Raw genomic sequence first — 23,514 nt, 5'->3', positions numbered from 1 at the left:
GCAATCATCCGACTGCGGAACATCTTGAAGGGTACTCATTTACCAGTAGATTATCTGAGGAGGAAACATTCTTATTAGTTGATATGTCAAAGAGCATGGTGCAACTAAAAGAGATATTGAATACATTGAAACAAAGAAATGCTTTAATGCAACAACAATGAAGACAATCTACAATGCAAGTAAAGCGACAGATAGCTGGACAAATTTATTTTAGTTCAACAACATGATACTAGAGTAATCTAATTTGTATAGTAATGTATCACCAATCAAACACTTCACAAATAGACTCCAACTAATTTCTTATTAAAGTAAAGTAAAATCATTCAATCGAACGATAACAAATGGCTAGAAAAAATTGGTTTGTCTAGTAACACGACACTAAAGTAATTCAAATTCTTTAACATTATATTACCAAAAGCTATCGGTATAAAGAAGCAAAACTAAAAGGGTTTTGAAGAGTTTTTAATTTAAAGTTAATTTTGATTGTATAATAAATATAATGGGAATCACATTTTTAAAAAATAATACAATGAGATAAAAGATGTAAAGAAATAAACTAATAATGTAAATAGAATTACTCATATAAAAAATATCAATTGATAAACTAATGGTATAAATAATATATATATATATATATATATATATTTCCATTTCTTTCACCTGCATGGAATTACCTCCCATAAAATTAACGACCACTGAGTCAACTCTGTAAACCGCGACACTCGTACAGTCCACTCGGCCGAGTTATGCTTATCCTTGCCCCCCGCTGGAAGATATTCTTTGCTTGGGCACAAAAAGGTATAAATATGCAAGAATTTGAAGAAAGGAGAGAGAGAGAGAGAGAGAGAGAGAATCCATGAAACAAGAAAAGTAAAGGCTAGGGCTTTCCTTTTGATCCTGTAAAGAATCAGCATGTTCAATGGCGGTGCTCTTCTCTTCTTCAAACTTGTTCGACTCTGCTAGGGCTTCTCAGAATTCCGTTGAAGATCTACCTCAGCAACATTTAATACTCTCTTCTCGTCCCAGTTTCGCCCAAGCAAATACTGTCTTCAATTCTCATTGCAAACCTCTCACATTTGTAACCGTATGATCTTTAAAACTTTTCTCAGGTCGTTAATTTTTCTAGTTTTGTTTTGGTTTTTGGTGTGTATATGAAAATTTTCAAGAGTTTTTGGTTTTCTGTTTATGTGGTTGAGTTGAGACCATTGCAATTTTTTATTTTTGAAATTTTGCTGATGTTTTCATTTCTTTATTGAATTGTATTGTTTGCAAATGAGTTGCTCAATCTCTTGTTACATCATACATTTGGGTTTTCTTCATGTTCTTATTTTCTGTTAGACCAAATTGTTGCTAATTGGGGTGTTGACAGGGTCGGTTTGTTGATTTTGGGGGGAAAATCATCAACCGACCCACCCTTTGGAAAATTGAGAAATTTTCAGCCCCCGGCCAACACACCTATCCTCATTTGGGTTGGTTATTTTGGCAGTTTCAAACCAGCGGTTTGAGAGGGTTAAAAATATAAAATAAAAAGGAACACCAATGATTATTTAATGTTTTTGACAATTTCAAACAAAAAAAAGTAGTTATTTTTTATAAATTCTAACACAAAATTCACAGATTAATCGAATGCACAATGTTATGAAAATTGTAGTCCACAATTTAAAATACAAAACAATCAGATTAGAAAAAATATATATATGTTTTGAAAATGAGTAGGTGTCATCTAATTAATGGTATTAAGGTTAGGAAGAGAATCTGTGTGGGTATATGCAAAGTAATGTTGCATTGTTTTGTAGGCGGGTTGACAAATTTTAACCCACATGCCAACCACCCAACCCAGCCCGCTCACTTTCTCAAACCACATGGGTCGGTTTGGGTTGGCAAGTTGGCAATTTTTTACACACCCCTAGTTGCTTATTATACCTCGTTCAGAAATATTGTGTCATTTGCCACCCATGAGCTCAGTCCTCATTTTCATGTACTGAGGTGCTAATATATTCAAGTTTTGGATTCCTATATAATTGAACTCGAGCATGTTTGTTTCTCAAAGTTAATTTGGTCGGATACAATTGTAAACTTTCAAATGTTCATGTATCTTATTACTCATCATCACATTGCATTTGAAACATACAGTTTGTGAGTACAAGGTCATTCATGGGCTAACACATGTTGGCGTGTCTTGTGTTTTTGTTAACAAGCTTTTTGTGTGTTAAAAAAGTACTTTGGGGATAGCAGAGAATTGGAACCCCCATGGTCCCCTCATTGTTATCTGTAGAAATTTAATGTATAAAGAGAAATAGAGAATTGTATTATTGATTGATTTATATTGATATCAATTACAATGATTCATGATTCCTATATATAGAAGAGGGTGAGTGTGTAGTAGGTAAGGAGTAGGTGAAGTGGAGGTGGTAGTGGTGTAGTGGGTTAGGTTTAGTGGAGTAGGTGAGGTGGTAGTGGTGTAGTGGGTTAGGTTTAGTGGAGTAGGTTTAAGTGGGTGAAGTAGGTGGAGAGTACGTGGATTTTAACAGCCCCCGCAAACTCAAGGGGGATAGGAACTAACCAACTTGAGTTTGGAGAGAGTAACAAAACAAGAAAATACATAAAAATAAAAGAGGATAAGAGACACTGTATGGTCGTGTCAGACCATTGGTGAAGACACTGGATGGTGGTGTCATAACGTTGTAGAGGACACTGTATGGGGGTGTCATAACCATGTAGAGGACACTGTATGGTGGTGTCATAACGGTGTAGAGGACACTGGATGGCGGTGTCAGACCGATGTAGAAGACAGTTTATGGGGTCATGTCGGACCGTTGTAGCAGACAATGTTGTGACAGTTGTGGTGACAGTTTACGGAGTCTTGCTGGACCCTTGTAGAAACTAACCGGAATCAATGTCGGGACAGTTTACAGAGTCTTGTCGGACCCATGAAGGAGCTAACCGGAATCAATGTCGGGACAGTTTACAGAGTCTTGTCGGACCCTTAAAAAGTCGCACCCTCAAAAGGTGTGCCCTATCTTTCAAAAGGCGTGCCATCAAAAGGCGTGCCCAATCCATAAAAAGGCGTGCCATCAAAAGGCGCGCCCACTTCATCAAAAGACGTGCCCGACAGAAAGCGTCGAGCCATCAAAAGGGGCGCCTGACACGCGGCGATGCACGCGATTGACAGAGCGCGTGTCGGCCTCGTCGTCTCTGTCTTTATAAACCAAAGCGAAGTCTGAGGCTTGGAAGCATAACAAACCAGTTGAAACCTCTTCGTTCTATGTAACATTCTGTAACCAACCCTTCTCTGAAACACTCAGCAACCCAAAAACATGGCTTCTTCTTCCCGTTCAGCTACCCAGAACATAGCCTCTTCTTCCCGTGGTCTGCTCACTCTCTTTCCCGACCTCAACGAGTCAACAAGAGAGATAACTGGTGCGGTGGCCTGTGAACCTCAACCAAACACCTCTGGTTTTGCTCCGTTGAACTTTCCGATGCGGTCGGTGGAGCAAAAAATGGCAGTGCAAACGGATATTGAAGCTAATCAGTATACATTGAAGTCCTGTGTTGAAACTATGACTGCGGTCACAAACTTGTCGCACCGGCTGCAAAGTAGGACAAATGAGGTGCAGCAGTTAAACGCCCAACTGGCTCTGCTCCAACGCATGTATAAGGATGCGCGAGTAGAGATAAGTGTGCTAAAGGCGGAAAATAAGGAGCTGAAGCGGAAGGCCACCGTTATGTTCCGATTTGGAGGTCCGCCATATGCTGTAGTGGAGGAGCAGGGTGGAGTGATCGTGCCCAGTGGAGTGGGAAACACGGAGGCAACACCGTCAAGGGCCGCCCAGGACGGAGGCAAGAAGAAAAGACCGGCGGAATAGGTGAAAAAGTGAGGTCGGTGGGTGGCCGTCTGCAGAAAAGAAAACAAATCTTGTGGTGTTGTGGTTTGTGTTGTTGTGGTTTTTTTTTTTTTTTTTTTTTTTTGTTAAATCGGGGTTGATCCCTGAGATGAATAAAAGATGGTTTGGTGTGCAAAGCTATATGGTATGAATGGAATTTGAAAAAGATTAAAAAATAATGTGAAAGAAAAATAAAGAAAGAAATAATAAAAATATATTTGAAATCAAAATGAAAGATGGGGGAAATAAGGAAAGTGATTTGGAGAAAATAAATAAAAATAATGGATTTTGAAATCAAACGGAGGAGAGAGAGGGGACAAGCCCATGTGAGAGAAAGAGGGGAAAAATGATAGCCGATGCACCCAAAAATAATCTAGCTGCTATCCACAGGCGCTTAGGGGAAGGAAATGGTAGCAAGAGACGGCCAACACCATATATGGCTATAGCAAAGAAATGGAGTATCAAGCTCAATGGGCTAGGATTTAGACCAGAGAGTAAAGCCACTGGTCCTGTTGAACACACACCTCCAAGGCTCAAATAATCAAAACATGCTTCACGCATTTCCTTCCTTGCTTGATCAGGAGATGCACAAAACACCTTATACAGGGCTCCAGTCATTCCTCCACCAGTTAAAGGATGACGCATGTTGAAAGCATCACCTATTAATAGTGCTCCAGGAGTAGGGTAAGGAGCAGCTGGCATACTTCTATTGGGCATTGTTCTAATACTTCCCTTATCAATTGCAGCTATAAATGAATCATGCAGCTCAGGTGGAACCTGGGGAGCCACCAGAGGGAAGCAAAGCCGAAGGCTGCTGCAAAGCCGAAGGCTGTAAAAGCGAAAAAGGAAAAGAAGGCTCCGGCTAAGACAAAAGCTGCTGCGCCAAAAGCTAAAGCCGCTGTGAAGCCCAAGCCAGCGGCAAAGGCCAAGCCAGCTGCGAAGCCAAAAGCTGCTGTGAAACCGAAGGCTGCCATGAAGCTGAAAGCTGCAGTGAAGCTCAAGGCTGTGGCGAAGCCCAAACCAAAGCTGAAGGCGAAGGATCCTAACAAGAGACAAATGAGCATGGAGGAGAAGCATAGATTGAGTGTTGCGTTGCAGAGTTTGCCCCAGGAAAAGATGCCACAGTTAGTGCAGATTATGAAGAAGAGGAATTCACATTGGCCTCAAGAGAGAGGATTTAGGCAGTGATGGGAAGGTATGTGTAGAAAATAAGCGGAATAGGTTGAGGTCCGGCGGGCGGCCAAGGCGAGGTTGCCGCCCGCCGGTGAAACGAAAAATACTAAGTGCTTAACCTTGCTCTGATACCATGTAGAAATTTAATGTATAAAGAGAAATAGAGAATTGTATTATTGATTGATTTATATTGATATCAATTACAATGATTCATGATTCCTATATATAGAAGAGGGTGAGTGTGTAGTAGGTAAGGAGTAGGTGAAGTGGAGGTGGTAGTGGTGTAGTGGGTTAGGTTTAGTGGAGTAGGTGAGGTGGTAGTGGTGTAGTGGGTTAGGTTTAGTGGAGTAGGTTTAAGTGGGTGAAGTAGGTGGAGAGTAGGTGGATTTTAACATTATCTCTTCTATATTCTAGTTAAAAATATGTATCATTCAAGGGATGTTCTAGATGTAGTTTTTCAAACATGTTTTGCACTAAAGGGGATAACATTTCTGTCAAGAAGAAAGTTCAAGAGTATCGAATTACAATAATAGGAGTGTGAAGAACAAAAACTATGATATAATCGGTTCAGGCTTGAGGGTTGTGTTGCATCTAACAGGACATGGCACCAGTCTTGGTTCTCCAACTGACATCTCAGTTTCCACAACATTGCCACAGAAACCACTCCATCACTGTTACAACCATCACTATCAACCGCACAACCACTTTTGCCGCAACCAGAAAACCACTACAAGTTATGAAACTGCTACCACTTACCCCTCCTTCACCTTCATTTCCAGCATATGACTTCAAAATATGATTACCAACACCAACACCAACACCACTACCTCCACCAACATGATCAGCTTGATTTTATGTGATTTCCAAATGAGGCTTTCTGTGTTATCATCACACATGCTGTTTTTTCAGAAATCTCTACAAAATTACAAGCAATTTCTCAGTTTCAGAAAATTTTCAAACAAAAGAAAAGAAACACAAATCAGAAAACAGTTAATGCATCCAAGTAGGTTTTAGATTATTGTCCCTGCATTCGATTTGGCTAACCAAACCAGCACTGATATATGCATATCTTTTCTATGTTTGACTATAGGTTCTTGGTATAAATGAAATATGTGTTTGCAGTATCCTTTGCTATAACCCATGGCATCTTCTTTGAGTTTCGTACTAAATTTCTTCTCTTCATATAGTTGGGGTTCCTTTAATTTTGGAGATTGTTTTTAATGAATTGGTGTCCTTTTTTTCATAATTAATTGATTTATGTATTTTAGCAATGTCAGAAATGGTTGTTCCTGAAGTAAAGAAGAGATTGCTTGATGAACTTGAAAATATGGGATTTCCACTGGCTCAAGCAACGAGGGGACTTCATTATTCTGGTGTGTCATTTACATGAAATAGTATCAGTGTGCATTTTTTTTTGTATTGTAAATAGTATATACTTCAAATTATTACCATTGTCAATGAACGGCAGTGATTTACATTTAGAACCTCTTAACTGTATCACAACTTTTCTTAACTTGCCAATGTAAGTGTGTAACACAAACTTAATGATGCTATTATGTGTCAACTGCAATTGAACTTAAATTTTAGGTCTGACATGCCAATTTGACGAAAATAAAAAAATGTAATCCATCAAGGACACTAGATAGAAATTGGTACTTTTCGGTCTTATTTATACTATTGTAACAGGCTCAATATATGTTGTCATGATCTTTACTACCATTTTTTTTTTGAACTAATTAATCTTTGAAATAGCATTGCTGGGTGAGACTTATTGTTTACTTAAGTTTTCCTTGAATTTGATAGGTATTTAGTAATCATCTAATCTAGAAGCACTTAATACTTTCTCAGAGTCAGGTTCTGTAGAAAACAAAACCTGGCTGTGATTTGCCCATGCCTCCTAATTTCTAAAAAGAAGTTTTTCACTGTAATCTTTGATTTTCTTTGTGAATGAGAAGACGATGAAATTTCCGGTCTTTAGCTCCCCTTTGCCTCCTTTTCCCAAGCTTTTAGACTACACCCACACAAATTCCAAATACATGGATGCAGCAATGGTGCAAAGTTTCGTTGCACTGCTCAATTCATCAGAATTCTTTTCCAAGCTATTGAAATTGTATTCACATCATTAGTTTATACATTGAGTAGAAATAGAAGCATTGGAAATGCAACCCTTCATGCCCAAATCTTCAGAAGTTAGAAAAGGTTCTCATACATGATACAGCAAACTCAACAATTCTGAAAGTGTTCTCATACATGATACAGCAACTCAACAATTCTGAAAATGATGAACAGAGACTTTCAAAAGCATTACAGCTTGTTTATTCACTTTCATGTCTTGAACAAAAAACCTAAACTTGTAAAATAATATTGCACGTTGTTTAGTCTCTAATAGTGGGGACCTGGGAGATTGGGAGTACTGGATATAGACCTAACCCTAGAACTTATGTACAAAGTGATTGCCCTTAGATTAACCCACAACTTCAAGGTTATTGGGCCAAATAAAAATACAAGCGTCACTAAGTAGTTTGGACTCTAGGTTTTGTGATTCACAGAGTTTGGTTGAGGCTCAAATTCAACTTAACGACCAAATGAGGCTAAAATAATTCTCATTATCAAAACATTATTAATTTCGATATCAAACAAGTAGATTTACAACATCAATAAAATTTCTAAAGTTTTTTTGAATTCCTGTCCAAGGGATCTGGAGGCTGGAACTTAGAATTGACAATCCAACTAGAAGTAGTCCTGCATCATGCCACACCTGTGATGATCCTTAATGCTTATGAAATTTACATCTATATCCCTTTCCTTTCTCTGCATTGTCCCTCCTTGTGTTGGTCAAGTGGCTATTGACATCATGAGTTTTGTGTCCAATCCAAGGTATAATTTATCCAAGGGATGACAACATTGGAAGGAATGTTCTTCTCCTACTCTCTTAATAGATTCTTGCTTTAAGAAATCAAGGACTATATTTTCATTACTCCTTGTGTCACTGTGAATTTCAAGGGTTGAACAACCATAGGGTTTTTCTTTTGACCTATGAAGCACGAGAACATGTACGGTATTGGTACTGGTATGTCAATATAGTAAAATCTAAAAAAAATAGTGTACGGGTACGGCTTGATATGTTAATAAAAAAATATATGTATATTTACATTTTTAATTTGGAGTAATGCAAAAATTAGTTAAATAGTTTAGTTAGTTAAGATCCAACCTACAATTCATATTTAATGTCAAAAGTAAGGTATAAACCAAAATTAAATGTCATTATATTAAATAACTTTAAAAAATCATGCTAAGCATAAAAAGTCTAATGAAACTAACTTCATCTTTGTATCGAAGAAAATACTATTCCAGCTGAGGTACGGCTTAGGTATATATAACGTACTTCTTAGGCACGATAAAAATTAAGAAGAAAAAATTTGAGTACGTGTTTCGTATATCCAGTACGTATGCTACCATGCAAAGTATTACCTGGTGAGTACCAAGTACAAGTATGACATATTTGTCAAAGTGCCCATGCTTAATAGTTTTTGACTAATGATTAAGTGTTTTTGCCACAACATTGCCATGGAGATTTAATGTGCCCTATGTGTGCAGATGTGAGGACATGTTCAGGTAATTAGAATTACATATTTGATCACGGATACTTTGATCGCCCTTTCCATCTTGGCAAAGCTTTTTTTATTTTTTATTATTAACGAAGATGTCTTTTCTTCAACTAATTAGTAGTATGCTTAGATATTCTCATTTGTCAACATCATTTTTGTTTTTGTTTTTTTTAGTCCTTTGGTGTTTTGAGATCTTGTGCATTTTTTATTTTTTTTTGAGTTATCAAAGCATATTATTAATTTTCTATCTTCTTATATATATATATATATATTCTTTTTTATAATATTTCTAATTCTTTTCATTTGGTCATTTGATCTTGCATCCACCTAACCTCATACTAGACGTGCATTACATATGCATTTGTGCTAGTGTCCAGTGTTGGGAAATATTTATATTGTGAAGTAAGCTACTGGCACCATTTTATTCGTCAAGTATATATTTGTTATTACATGCATGAATACATATGTGTATTTTCTTTGTACTAAAGCAATATATGCTTCTAAATCCAACATGTAAAAGCAGATGATGTTTTGTCAAAGACCATATGTATTTCAAGGCAATAACAGTTGTAAACATTGTTTATATATAAACTTTAAAAAGCACAGTACAAATTTATGATGACATCAGAATTGTTTGCTGAAGCCCTAAAACCCTTCAAAAAATATTAAAGAAACTTCATTTGTGGAATTAGGCTTTGGAAGGTTTTTTAAACTCTTCATGTATTATACACAGTTAATCAACTTGAACGATGAAGAAAGGTGGTTCTCTTTGCTGAACTTCAATCTTATGAAGATGGCCTTGGTCTTATTCCTTTATGAGAGAATACCTCAAGGTTAAAGCGATAGTTATAATTTGATGTTTGTACTTCATGCACACCTAGGAGGCATGGATATGGACATGAGTCATGACGATCGAAAAAAAAAAAAAAAACTAGGACACAAACATGGTGACTATGAAAAGCACAAACACCTCTTTGGAGGTCACGTACTGGTGTCCAACATTTGCCGGACATGGTCACAAGATTGAAACACTCTGAACATGTTGGGGACATGCATTGGACATGTTGGGGACACATGGTGTCCCATATTTGTTTTTTCAATTTTTTTTCCCACTGGAGTAGCATACCCAATGTTGATGAATTTGGTGAGAATTAATATTTGACATATGATAAATATATAACATTTAAAATATGACACTGAAATATAATACATATATAAAGTTATGTGTTTTGCACATGTGCCTCATGTGCCATAGCTTGCATTTTTTGAAAATTTGTGTGTTCACATGTCCTTATTGTGTCGTGTTACGTGTCTGTATTCATGCTTCTTAACATAGTGGGGATATGCAAAAAAAATATACTTTTATTTACTATAAATAAATATTACATTCATAAACAACCTAAATTATTGAAAACTAACACTAATTTAACATTAAAAAAAAATAATTTAAACCCGCTAGAGACTACATCTATGTTGCGTTAAGCTCTAGAGATCGTTACAAGCCAAGCTCTTAACTTCACAATTGTGGTTAGATCTATTGCGCTGTCGATAGTTTGATAGAAGTTCTATTTTATTTTTATTTTTTATAAATTCAACCCTCATGTTTTCAAATATTATAATATGATCTCCAAAATAATGCTTTTAAATTTTAAATATGACCTCCTAGTGTCCCCTGAAAAAAACATAATTTTCATAGTCGTTCTCATGTGTCCCCACTTGTGTTTGTATCCTATACGTGTCCCACACAGTTTGCATCACCTATTTTGAAGTGCCGGTGCCTAAGAAATACGGATATGTGACATGATACGAATGTGACACGGACATGCCGACATAGCAATTTTCAAAAAAAGCAAGTCACGACACATAGGGGACACACAAAATATATAGTTTTATAAATGTATTATATATCATACATATGAACATACCATTCAAAGATAATAAAAAAAAATGCATCATGGCTCTAATTCCTATAAATTTGCAAAAAAAATTTCTAACATTATGTCTAAGTTATTTTTTTCAAAACTTTAATTAGCTTCATGTATGTCTAAGGGTCCTCCAAGTGTTCAAGTCTAAAAAATTTATTGAAAAATAGGACATGTTTGGGCGAATGCTAGACACATGTCGGGAAGTGTCCGACGAGTGTCGGTGTCTGACATGGGCAGGGCACGGGCACGGACACAGTCACAGATGTGCTACCTTCTTTGAAGTGTCCATGCTTATTAGGCCAGTGCTTCATAGATGCAAACCTTATATTCTGGGTCTGGCACACAGGCCTATGTGCTTTTCAAATTCTGAGAAGTGCTTTTGAATTTGCTTCTTCTTACAAAGTATTTTCAAACTATGTGCAAATGCAATTCATGGGGCTTCTCTGTGCATGTAAATATGATTTTTTTTCCAGGTAATTCTAGTATTGATGCTGCTGTTAATTGGCTCTTTGATCACGAGAATGATCCAGACATCGATCAGATGCCCTTGGTATGATTTCTTCATCTTGATGGAATTCCTTTCTTACTTTGTGTCTGGATCTTCGTGCATAATTTCAGTATTGTAACTGAATACTAATTCTTTTTTGTTTGGGTTGTAGTTTTGTCAGTGGAGAACTTTCTAATCATGCTTGATATCCATCTAATGCTTTATTTTTAGCTCACATGGAAAATATGTGGCAGTTCTGTGATACACGGTTTTGGTCTCTCCTTTGTTACCCCATAATTGTATTAGAAGAGGATTATAAACTCCACAACTACAACAGTACTTGTAAGGGAATAAAATGATGGATTCAATTGAAGGAAATCTGAAGTCATTAAATGGTATAACTATTTAACCAGGAGCAGAAGTTGCATGTGCAAAATTAATATGCTTAGTATCACCCACTTTACAGATTCCTAGAACTTTAAAATGCAGGATCCGTTTTTTTGTATAAGACATATTGGAGGAGAAATTATTATTTAGGGGCTTGTTAGGTTGTTGAGCTAGGATCTTTCAGTTAGGGAAACCTCATTGAATAGTAAGAAACTACAGGGTACAGAAATTTAGGGCTTATACCTATACTTCACAATTGTTTGGAGCATAATTATAATCTTGAAATCTCTCATCTAACTGTGTTATAGAGAGTGCTTTTTTTTAATAGCAGACCTCAATTTTCTTTACAAACTTTGATTTTGTATGTTTTATGAGCTTCATTGACTTACTAATTATAATTGACTTTAGCTTTTTGTAAGTCTTGTGGATGGACCTTATCCTCTATTTTTATGAGCTTCTTCTTCTTCTTCTTCTTCTTCCTCCTAAAAAGCTAAGCAGAGACATATTGTTGCCAAGTTTTGGATTAGGGATGTTGGCCTTTGTTTTTATTTTCAGCCTTATTTTTGCTTCTTTTGTTTAATGCATAACATGAGTATCTGAATTCATATGCTAACCTAAAAAATGTCATGAATCTGGGTGCCATATTTTGCTTATATTGTCGTGGTAGTTAATTTTCTCTGTTCATTTTTGTTTTTGTTCAATTGCACCCAGGTTCCTGTGCCCATCAATATTGAGGCTTATGACCCTTCTTACATTACAGAACAAGTGAAGTTAAAAGCACAAGAATTAAGGTGTGCTTCTGACATCCTCTTCATGATGAAATCCTATGCGGCTTCTTTATAATGGCCAATATTCATTCAATCCAATTTCAGTTTTATTTTTGGTTAGCCCTTTAGTAATCAATACTTGGGTAAGGTTTGTTCATGGTAACTTTTGGTTGGTTTCTTTCGTTGTTATTATTTTGATTTTTGCTCAATTGCAGGGATCGAGCATGCGGAAAGAAAGAAGAGGAAGAGACGAAAGTGGAAAGAGAGAGGGAGAAGGATCAAGCACACAGAAAGAAAGAAAAGGAAGAGAAGAAAGTGGAAAGAGAGATGGAGAAGTATCAAGCACGCAGAAAGAAAGAAGAGGAAGAGAAGAAAGTTGAAAGAGAGAGGGAGAAGGTGTGTTTACGTTATCTTGTTAGTCTTTCTCTTTTTCTGTTTGAACTCTTCAACCTTTTTTTCTTTCTCTACAGTGAGACATTTTCCATACTGAATATAGCTTCAATTTGAGAGGTTTTTGTCTTTGCAAATTGAGTCTTCTGTGAAACATGTTAGTCATAGTTCAATGTTTGTTTTTTGGATGCTGAATGTTGAGACAGTTACAGTAGTTCGAAAGTGGAATTATTGTTGTATTGATATTGTTGTTGTCATCATTTTTGTTGTTTCTTTGCTATTATTTATGATCCACCATATGTGATGATGTCTCTATTTCTTTCTTCTCAGTGAGTTTTTTTTCTTCTTTTTATATATATATATATATATATATATTTTATTTTAAACTTTTACTTTACCTTTGTTTTCATAACATTTTTTAACTATATTATTATGGATTCATCTTTCCTAGTCATAGCTGTGTAAAGAGAAGTGTGATGGAGATAACCAAAGTGGAAAAGATTGAAAATTAGGACAGAAGATTGCATGCAGTGCCATTATAGGAAATCAAATGTTTGCTGACGTTTACCTTTTCTTTTTTTGTTTGGTTATCACTGTGCCTCATTTGAAACTGCAATGCATGTGATGGCTAAATTTTTCTTTACTTCAGTGAGTAACTCCAATTTGGCTAGAAAATTTTGACAGTTACATGTTTCAATTTTGTTGAGCCATAGAGTGTGTACCATCCATTATTGATATTTTCTTGATTCTATTAATGAAGCATATTTGACAAATATGTTTTCTTTCTAATTTATATGCTTCAAGGTCTCGTGTCAATTTCATAATTCTCATATTTTGAACATCGAATAATTTAGCTGTTATGCACTTGCAGGAGAGGATAAAAGCAGGTAAGGAACTGCTTGAGGCCAAGAGAATTCAGGAAGAAAATGAAAGAAAACGGTCTGTTGTGGAGTCATAGTTACGCTTATTGTACCTTGCATATCATGTCTTCTTTTTTCTTTTTCTTGCTACTTACAATTTTCACATGCTATTTTTTATTTAGCTCTATAGCCTTGTGGAAAGCAGAGAAAGAGAAAGAGAATAGAGAGAGAGATAAAATTCGTCAGAAACTACAGCAAGATAAGGTTTTTTCTAATTCTCTTACGTTTTGCTATGGATGTCAGATGTTCAGACTAGAGCATTGTTGCACAATTGATTGCATGTATAGTAGTTTTCCCAATTGAAAATACCGTATGAAATTTCAAGACATAGCTTTTATCTGCATCTTCAAGTGAATAGGTGTGCCCTTTTCATAAACAGTCACAGCCCCTGCTGAAAACTGTTCTCTAGCATACAAGATCTGGGAAGCACTAAGAGTCTAGGAAGCATTTAATTCTTGAACTTTTTCAATATTCTTTTTATGTTCACCATTCAAATAGTTGCTAATAATATTGGGAAGCAGTAAGAATCTAGGGAACAATGTCTAGGAAGCATTTAATTCTTAAACTCTTCTAATATTATTTTTTCTATTCATCATTCAAATTATTGCTACAATTCACTGCAATTCCATTAGTATTCTTTTCACAGGCAGAAAGAAGGCGGAGGCTTGGATTGCCTCTGGACGACCCTCCATCTGTAAACAATGCTTCAACTTTGATGCAGAAAGAAAAGGTGTGGATCTTTGGAATCATATTGATTGATTCAGATATTGCTGCATTCTTAATGAAACGTGGTTCATTATCAATGTTTTCCTCCTGTTCAAATTGCAGAACTCATTGCCTGTCAAGTCTGCTTCATTGCCTGTTAAGTCCAATTCATTGCCTGTTGTTACGGTGACAAAGGAAGAGATCATGAGAGACTGTTTAAGATCTCTCAAGCGCAATCACATGGTACATGACATATCATAGTCTGTCCCGTGACATAATAATAGCTAGTAGCAAGGAAATCATGTAGTCAGAAAGCCATATTTTGATGTTGAACTTTCTATACAATACTCAATGGATAAAAGGTGCTTTATATGCAATTTTGTGGATTTAAAAAAAAAAACGAAACAAAAAGGAAATTAGAGTTCCTTTCTGTGCATATTGTTCTTTTTGTATATAATGTTTTGCGCCAGTGAGCAGAGGAATTGCCTTAAATCAAACTATATAGCCTTCTTCTGATTTTTGTTGTTAACACTTCATTTTCTTTGCTCATCTGCTCTGATCATTAATGAAATGTATTTTTGCTCCTGTGAATGAATGCCTTCAACATCGAAGGGCCCATCTTCATAGAGAAAATGTGGAATTACCTATTATTAGAGAGCAAGTGTTTTCTTTGCCCTATTCTAGATAACCAGCAGGACCTCATGTTTCTTTTTCTTGTGGGTCTAGGACAATGATACCAAAGTGGGGAGGGCTTTCCAAACTCTTCTGATTTATGTCAAAAATGTTGTGAAGAATCCCAATGAGGAAAAATTCAGAAAGATACGTTTCAATAACCCAGCCTTCCAGGTAATATGCATGTTCTATGTATCAGGTTGCATTTTCTTGCTTAATTGGGAAAAAAAGAAAAAAGAAAGGATCCAAATTTCAAACTGTCCACTAGAACTCCTTGGATTGGTGCTGGCTAGTAACAACTAAATATTATTTATTTGATGACTGCCTGCTTAGTTTTATTTTGGTGTTTGATAGGATACATAGTGTAGATGACGATAGAGATGGAAGGAATGGAGGGATTTCTTAAAATGTTCAAAGGTAACTTGCTCTAATGTGTCTAACTAATTTTAATGACACAATATCAAGTTACCAAAATTCAGACTAAAATGGAATTAGGACTAAAATGGAATTAGGACTTGGCTTAGAATATCTGCAAGCCGGTATCAAGTATCCACAAGATGAATGCAACTCTATTTGGTCTTGGGTCTTCCATTGACGAATTATCTAACTTCAACTTCCTTGGTTTGCCTGCTCTGAGAAGGAACTGGGTAATTTTACTTGTGTACCATACCAATTGCCATCTTCCTTGTGACATGCCATGTGCAATAACACCCTACTCCCAACTCATTGTAGAATCTCTATCCATACAAGCTCACATAACCATATACTGTGGCTATAATTTTCCTATCCTACACTTGGCTAGAAAAATGCTTTTTACCTTTCTGAATCATCGATTTCCATTACTAGGAAATATCATGGTTTGGATCTTCTATAAAATGTGAAAACAATTTATCAATACCTGTATAAACTATTCTCATATAGTTTTGCCTACAAAATACCTTTTACAATGAGCAATTTTAAGTAGCATAACTCTATATGCCTCCAAATGATTGATTTTGAGAGTTGCATTATTCTCAAGTGGAATAGATTTTGTGAACCAACCCCAACAAACTATCTTATATTTACATTTGTCTTACTTGAAAAATTATGTTTACACATGGCCATCTGTTAGCTGTGACTCAGCTCATACTGAGATTTTTTTTTTTTTTTTTTTTTTTTTTTGTGAACTCTATATGCTGGAATTGAGTGTACAAATTTTCTGCCAAACTTTCACAATTGATAAAGGTGTACTGATAGTTAAAACTACTTTGCAGTCATTGTAACAATGCAACTATTTTATGTTCTAAACAACAGGATCGAGTAGGGAATATGAAAGAAGGTATTGAATTTCTTGAACTTTGTGGGTTTGAGAGAGTTGATGAAGGCAAGTTTTTGTTTCTCCCCGAAGACAAGGTTGACATAGCGGTATTGAAATCAGCTGGGAATGTTCTGGACTCTGCAATAACAAATCCATTCTTTGGACTTCTATCGAGCTCAAGAGAAGATGAAGCATTTGGCCTGGGTGAGTGATTCAAGTTGGAAATTTATGAGAGTGTGTTTGGCTATAGACAAACAAATGGGCAACTTTGAAATTTTATTTTTTATTATTGTCTTTTCATCTTAATTCTTATGTTGGGGGTCTTCTATGTATTCGGAGGATGAAATGCAGATAAATAAAGAAATGAATGTATAATTTTTTTGATGTAAACAAGGATGGGTAAATGATGCTTGAGAAACTGTGGCACCACCCTTTTCCGCCACCCGCCAGAGACAACTTCGTTGAAATTCTTTCATCCTGCAATGCACCTAGCCTTCCATATCTTCGCCACCATGGTCCCAGAGAGCAGCATTTTAATTTTATACTGGCAATGCAGTGCAGGGTTAAGTAGATCAGGTGAGTCCAAGTCTGACCATGGAGTGAAGTGAGATTACTCAAATGTGGTTTTAATATGACAGCAGAGCGTGGCAGTATACAAATCGTCTGTTGGTTGGTTTTGAGTACTCATGGTGATCATGGTTGATTCATAGGAGATAGTGTTTTACGTTACGGGCAAGTTGCATGATTATATTTTTCACTTATTATTTGTTATAAGATAAAAAGTGCGAGTTTGATATAGTCGAATGTTTAGAACTTTGGATTGAGTACAAAGTGATTTATCAAGTCCTACAAATAATGAGGGGAAGGATACAAGTTATATAAATACTTCTCTTGAATAATGCGGGATCAGGGTTCGGCATGGTCACCCGATCAGCCGTGACTAATATTTCAGTTGAAAACACATGTTTGTCGTTTGTTAAAAACAATTGAAATGTAACTCAATTTTTCTCTCCAAAAATAAATATATAAATTAGCAACAACTTAAACATATTAACTTTTAAAAAACCAAAAAACTTATTAAAAAAAGTCAATATCAAACAACCTCGAGTTAACTACGCCTTGCGTTAAGGCCACTGAGGCCTCGAGTTAACTACGCCTTGCGTTAAGGCCACTGAGGCCTGTGCCTTAGGTTCAAAAAAATTGGCCCAAAATGGGGCTCTCAAATTTAGTAGTGTCTTATAGTATATTACAAATTCAAATAGGCACAATTTATTTTTGTTGCTTTAAGGCCAGTCTAAAGGGCTCAACTAATTTTGTTGGGCCCATATGAAAAAAAGAAGGGGCACTTATTAGTAAGTTTCATATACAAAGTTTAAAACTTATCTAGTCCCAAAATAAAACACTTGCACCAATTAGTCCTACATATTTTTAATTGTTACAAAAAAATCTTCATTATTTTTTTTTAAATTTAAAAATGCTGCTACATTCTACCACTACCGGACTTCCGTTCGACAGTCACCAGAGACTTGCTGAAATGTTTAACATCACCTGGAAGTTGTCGGAGTATCGTTGGATGTTTGTTGGAGTGTTTTGAACGTCACTGAAAATCGCCGAAATGTCCAGAATGTTCGATGGATGTTAAGAATATCGTCAGAGACTTACCAAAATGTCCAGAATATTGTTGGGAAAAAAAATAAATGGAGAAATTATAGTAAAAAAAATATTTTAAAAAATGTGCTAAATATTGATAAACTAGGGGAAGAAAAAAAAAAAAAAAAAACAACAACGACAATAACAATAACAATGGGAAAAAAATATATATTATTTTTCAATTTTTGTAGGATTTAAGCAACTAATGTCCAATATTGATCAAACTGAAAAGTAATCTTTGAAATTGTAAAATGTTACAGTTTTTTACAGTTTTAAAGTATGATTCTATTAAGCATATGTATCCTTATTAATCAAACTGAAAAACATGTTATGAAACTGTAAAATTTTACAGTTCTAAATAATGTTATGAAACTACAAAATTTTATAGTTTTAAAACAATGATTCATTTTAGTACCCAAAAAAAAAAAAATTGAAACTGTAAAATTTTACAATTTTTATTGCCTGTAACTAAAACTCGAAAACAACTTGTTCAGAACTCGAAAAATTTCTCTATTAAAACAAGAAAACAGAAGTGTGTAGCAAAGAAGAGGTAGAAAAATTGAGAGATCGAAGGAGAGAAATAGATATAGAGAAGATTGTACTCCGACAACTATTTTTTATTTAGATCTAGTCGGACCTTATGTAGATCTACTCAGATCTAATGTAGATTTGAATATATCTACATCAGATTGGAGTAGAGCTACTCATCTTCTTCGCCGAAAACTCGTTTCCTTCGTCGTCGGTGATGGTGAAATAAGAAGTCGGTAATTGGTAGTCGGTGGTTGTTGATGAACCCCAATCAATGGTGGTCGTTGGTCACCGGAGATTACATATTAGAAAGAGAAAGAGAAACGGTAATGTATGGTCACCGGTCGCCGGAAATTATGAAGAGATAGAGACAGATCAGAACAAATACACAAGGAACAATGAAAAAGAAAAAAACGTAGTGGATTTTTTAGAGTATCCAAAAGATTATAGGACTAAATAGACTTCTCCACATTTAAATAGGACTTCTAGGTAATTTGCCCAAAAAAAATATTTATAAGTGTGGTTTAGCCCAATTGAAATTAAAACATATACAAACAAGTGCTGTTGTGGCCCAGTTTTTAATATTTTTGAGTATTTGTAATGATTTCTTCATATTTTAATATATGTAAGAAAATTTTAGTTTATAATTTTAATAATTATATGTATAAGTAAACTTAAATAAAAAAAACTTGTTGATACTTTTAACATTTTACATACAAATTTTTTATTAAAAAATATATATATAAAAGGGTCCCATTTTCATAATTCGCCTTAAGTCTCATAAACCTCAGAGCCGGCCTTGTTAATTGCCATAACTAACATAGCTTCTAGTTTGTGTGCTTGGCATATAGTAACCAGTACATCAAGTGGCCGAAATAACATAGTGTATCCTTTCACTCATTAATTCACATGTGATTAAAATGAGACTCGAGAAGTCACTTTTTGCTTAGTCTAAAGTGTTGAGTGTTCGATGGCATCAAATTTCGGTCCTTTTTTTTTTAATATACTAAATGTCAATTAATGAGTTGAAGGGTGATACCACATCATCTCATTCACGTGACGTATACATTACATAACATACTTGACGAGGAAGCATAGTTGGGAAAAAGATTGAAACTCAGAATTTGATCCACAATGATATAAAATGTTATGTGTTAACTTTTAATTTGTGATAAAACATAATCATGTAAGATCTAATTCTCTTATCATGTCATTGTGAGCTAATTGTGAAACTTAAATTGTAAATCTCTAATATTTCCCAACGTAGTTGTAAGTCATATGTTTGATGTCTAAATACCTGTTTGCTTCTCATAAACTAAGGGCAAACACGTAGGCTGTTATGCCAGGAATGCAAGCATGCCAGGACCGATGAACCTAGTTTAAGGTTGGAATTGCAGTTTGAGATTTCTAACTTTCACAGGACTTGATTGTATGTGGCTAAGAGGAATCGCCATTGGTTCGAATCTTACCCCAATAAAGAGGACTTTTAACAAATTTGCTAGGTGCAAAGAAAGTAGGACTGAACTTTCATTAACTGGAATGAAGTACAATTTGATTAAGCTAAGGCTAAATCAAGAAAACAATTAATTAACTGTAGGAGTTGAATTGTTTAAGTAAAAGGCAATTGCTAAAAAAATGTATAAATGAACTATTTGTTGAGTGTTTTGGTACTGGACCCATCTACTGGCGTACTTAGAGTCCTTTTATAGGGCTATTTGGCCTCTATTTTCTGCTCTAATTGCCAGGACCTGGCAGCACCAAGTCCTACCACTTGTCCCATGATCTTTGATTTGAGGCCCAAGAATAGCAACTACCTTGACCACCAACGGCTGACTTTCAGCAAATACCACTCCTTTGTAGTCTTTTATGGCTCATTGGTCTTCTAATTTCCCTATTTTCTTTATCCTTAACAAACATGGCCTAAACCACTTGCACCTTAATAGAGGCCTCAACCACATCCTATTTTCTAGAAAATGGTTGAGAACTCTCTTTGTCTTTACTTATTATTTATTTAATAATTAAAATAAATAACAAGTTAGTCGTCGTTTGCCACCTAGACCAGGTTCCACGTCATTCCTGTTATCATGATCTGGCACTACTGAATTTTGCCGTGTCATTCTAGATGTCACTTGGTACTTTGCTAAAAAAGATAAAAACAATATTCCCATTGTTACAACTCATAAGGGTATATTTGAAATTTTTTTAGTTAAAAAGTTGAAAAAATATTGCAAAAGCCAAAAAGTAAAAAAAATAAAAATAAAATAATAAATAACTCATACAAAAAATTCAAAGATTCTTTTTCATTTCTCTTCTTTTTGCACATTTTTTTCATAAAAAGAAAATTATTCTCAAATAGTTTAGTTTCTTTCAACATCATATTTTAGCTAAAAAGCTAAAAAAAAAAAAAAAACAATTAAAAAGAAGGAAACCAACAAACTAGTGGCTGACAGAAAAATTAATCATGAATGAGTAATAAGCATTAATAATTAAAATTATATATTTTTTCACTAATGTGACTGAAAATTTCCTCTTAAAAAACCAACTCCTAAAAAAGTATTGAAAATATATATATATGAAGATGGGATGTATCTAAGGGTGTTCATGGGTCGATTTGGTTTGGTTCGACATTAAATTTAAAACCAACTTAATCATCATCGGCTCCAAGTTTTTGAATCTAAAATGAAACCAATTATGCACTAGAACAACCCAACCCAACCCAATGTAGCTTGGGTTGATTCAAGTTGGAATTACAGTTCTACTATTTTTAAAAGTAAGTGAATTAATTGTGGAAGGTTAAAATGAGTTACGGAAAGGCAGAACCAGAAAATTGGGTCCAGATTAATAAAATGGCAGGTCCAGAGGATCAAGAGTCCAAAACCAGGCATTCATACGTATTGGGCCATGAAAGCAAAATGGAGATGCACGCCCACAAGTGGTAGACTGGGTCAAAAGCGTGTCCCTATAGTCATGGCCCAACAAACTCCTAGATAATCGTACTAATCTGGTACACGATCTCTAAAGAAAAGGGTTTGACATCAGGAGTGTAGGGAGGCGCAACTGCCCATAACGACTAGTAGGAGCATAGTATAAATAAAGGTAACATCTAGAGTTAAGGAACACACATTCCAACACTCTAACCTGAACTTCTACTCACACATTCTGCTCCTTTGTCTACTTTTTTACTAATTTAGGCATCGAAGAGTCCCCCAGCTACTCCTTAGCCTCTCCATTATTCTTTGGTGAGTATAAAAGCTTCTAACTGTTGGAAATGGTTAATTTTTCCTCAAGTTTGGTCTATTTTTTAGGTGGGCCCCGAGTGTCGATTTACTCGGGTCAAAGTGGTAACGCGTTCTATGCCGCGTTGTGATTCACGTGGTATATTTGGTTGCTCAAAACCATTACCGAGTGAATGGGAAATTGAAGCCAAAGTGTGCTCCATGGAAATGGAGTTTTGGTGAAAATTCCTTAAGGTTGTAAATTGGCTTGTCCCACATTGATTTGGTAGGAAGTTTTGAAAGGGTTTATAAGGCTTAGGGTGAGATACTTGGGGTGTGCCCCAAGGGGTACCCAAGTGTTTTAGAGGGAGAGGTTATGGGCAAAATGGGCTAGACCCATTGGACTAAAAAAACCACCACTTGGGCGCGGGTGCGTGGTGTGTGGTTGGGTTGGGCTTCTAATCTTTTTGGGCCAAAAACATTTGAATTTAATTTTATTTTTTATTAAAATAAAATCCAGAATTCAAATTAAATTAGTTTGGATTTTTTGTTCATCCAAACAGGGCCCTTCCCGGTTTCAAACAGAATAAACTGTTTTGGAATTAATGCACACCCAAACAGGGCCCTTCCCGTAATTGCTATCTGTTTGAATTGTTGAATCTGTTTGAATTCAAAACCCAACAGGTATCATACCTGTTCAATTCAAAACCAAGAGCCACATACCTGTTCAATTCAAATCCAAGAGCCACCTTCACATCTATAAATAGGACCACCCTCATTTGATGTTTTCCATTCAGAAATTTCGTATTTCACCTCTGTTAATTCTATTCTTCATCTTGCTGCATTTTATTTTCGAAAGAAAGAGTGTAAACACTTAGTGTGTTCGTAAGGCAAACAATTAGTAGTGCTGCTATTGTTTGTGGTAGATCATTTCATCCTGGGAGATAGACGTCCGAATTCTGAAAGCACCGTGGAGAGGACGAATCTGTCTTAAGGACACAGTGTTAAACACTGGACTTGATCAGAAAAATAATTCGAAGAAATTAAATCAAGTAAGTTATTTAATTACTTTCAGTGTTGTTTTTTATTTGTTTATTTATTCAGATTTTAATTTTGTTTTTGTAACAAAATAAAATCTGTTTGTTTTTTATTTATTTATTTTTATTTCGAGTTTGATTTTTGTAATCAAACATATTCTCTCCTTTTCTTTATTTCTTTTATTCTTGTTGTTGTTTTGTACACAACAGAATTAAATCTTTTTAAATACAGTGAAGATTGTCCTATACTAACGACTGCCGGAATGCGGCCGCAACACTGCCACAACATGGTGGCATGATTTTGCCCACCACAATTTGGTGTCATCTGTAGGAATTCTGCAGCAAAAAGCCTAGCTCTACCCATGAAAGAGTTTTGTCCATCCATGGTGGCGGAAAACATTAATCTCCCAACTAGGGAGGAACAAGAAGGTCCACACTCCCCGACTCAACATAAGCGTCCAGTCAACATTGAGATGTCACAGGAACAACGTGACAAGGAAATGCATGACCTACCTATGGTTGAGTACTTCGATCGAAGTAACTGAATGCGAGAATTGGCTCCGCGTGATCAAGTCATCAACATTATGGACCAACGGCTTAAGGAACTAGCCGATCAGGTCAGAGTTCTTAAACAAGGACAAAACCAACCATCAGCGTGTGAACCAAAAACTGAGGAGAAAACTTTCTTACAAACATAGAAGGAAGCATTGCACCGAAGCAAATCTACAAACCTGCGTCGACGCAGAGGGCATGAGAAACTAGCCATGTCGCTAGTAGTTTACCCCATTCTTAGGATTTTTGCTTTTAGTGTGGGCAAGACAACTTGCACATGGTACGACAAGCTCCAGGTGGGTTCAATCGATAGTTGG

General features: G+C 35.6%; 1 protein-coding gene across 14 annotated transcripts; it reads left to right on the top strand.

The window, feature by feature from the left end:
- The first annotated feature begins 780 nt into the window (after window positions 1–780).
- Window positions 781–16,605, top strand: LOC114284990 (uncharacterized). 14 transcript variants are annotated; one of them, XR_014364252.1, is made up of 13 exons: window positions 803–1,084; window positions 6,326–6,430; window positions 9,399–9,498; window positions 11,064–11,140; window positions 12,176–12,255; window positions 12,447–12,627; window positions 13,493–13,560; window positions 13,664–13,745; window positions 14,188–14,271; window positions 14,370–14,489; window positions 14,973–15,092; window positions 15,273–15,335; window positions 16,212–16,605. XR_014364252.1 is itself a non-coding variant. In XM_028227962.2 (12 exons), exons 2-12 carry the CDS (start codon window positions 6,371–6,373, stop codon window positions 16,425–16,427), a joined length of 1,188 nt encoding a protein of 395 aa, XP_028083763.2. In that variant the 5' UTR covers window positions 803–1,084; window positions 6,326–6,370; the 3' UTR covers window positions 16,428–16,605. The 14 variants fall into 14 exon arrangements, 10 of the variants coding, with proteins under 10 accessions (XP_082776338.1, XP_028083767.2, XP_028083764.2 ...); XR_003637127.2 differs by having other exon boundaries at window positions 807–1,084; window positions 12,447–12,645; XR_014364253.1 differs by lacking the exon at window positions 9,399–9,498 and having other exon boundaries at window positions 781–1,084; window positions 6,335–6,430.
- Window positions 16,606–23,514: the final 6,909 nt, after the last annotated feature.

This window comes from Camellia sinensis, chromosome 3, assembly GCF_055761805.1.
Source record: "Camellia sinensis isolate YWXY chromosome 3, ASM5576180v1, whole genome shotgun sequence".
Taxonomy (NCBI): Eukaryota; Viridiplantae; Streptophyta; class Magnoliopsida; order Ericales; family Theaceae; genus Camellia; species Camellia sinensis.
The sequence above is the reverse complement of the archived record's forward strand: the minus strand, read 5'-3'. Positions and strand labels throughout refer to the sequence as shown.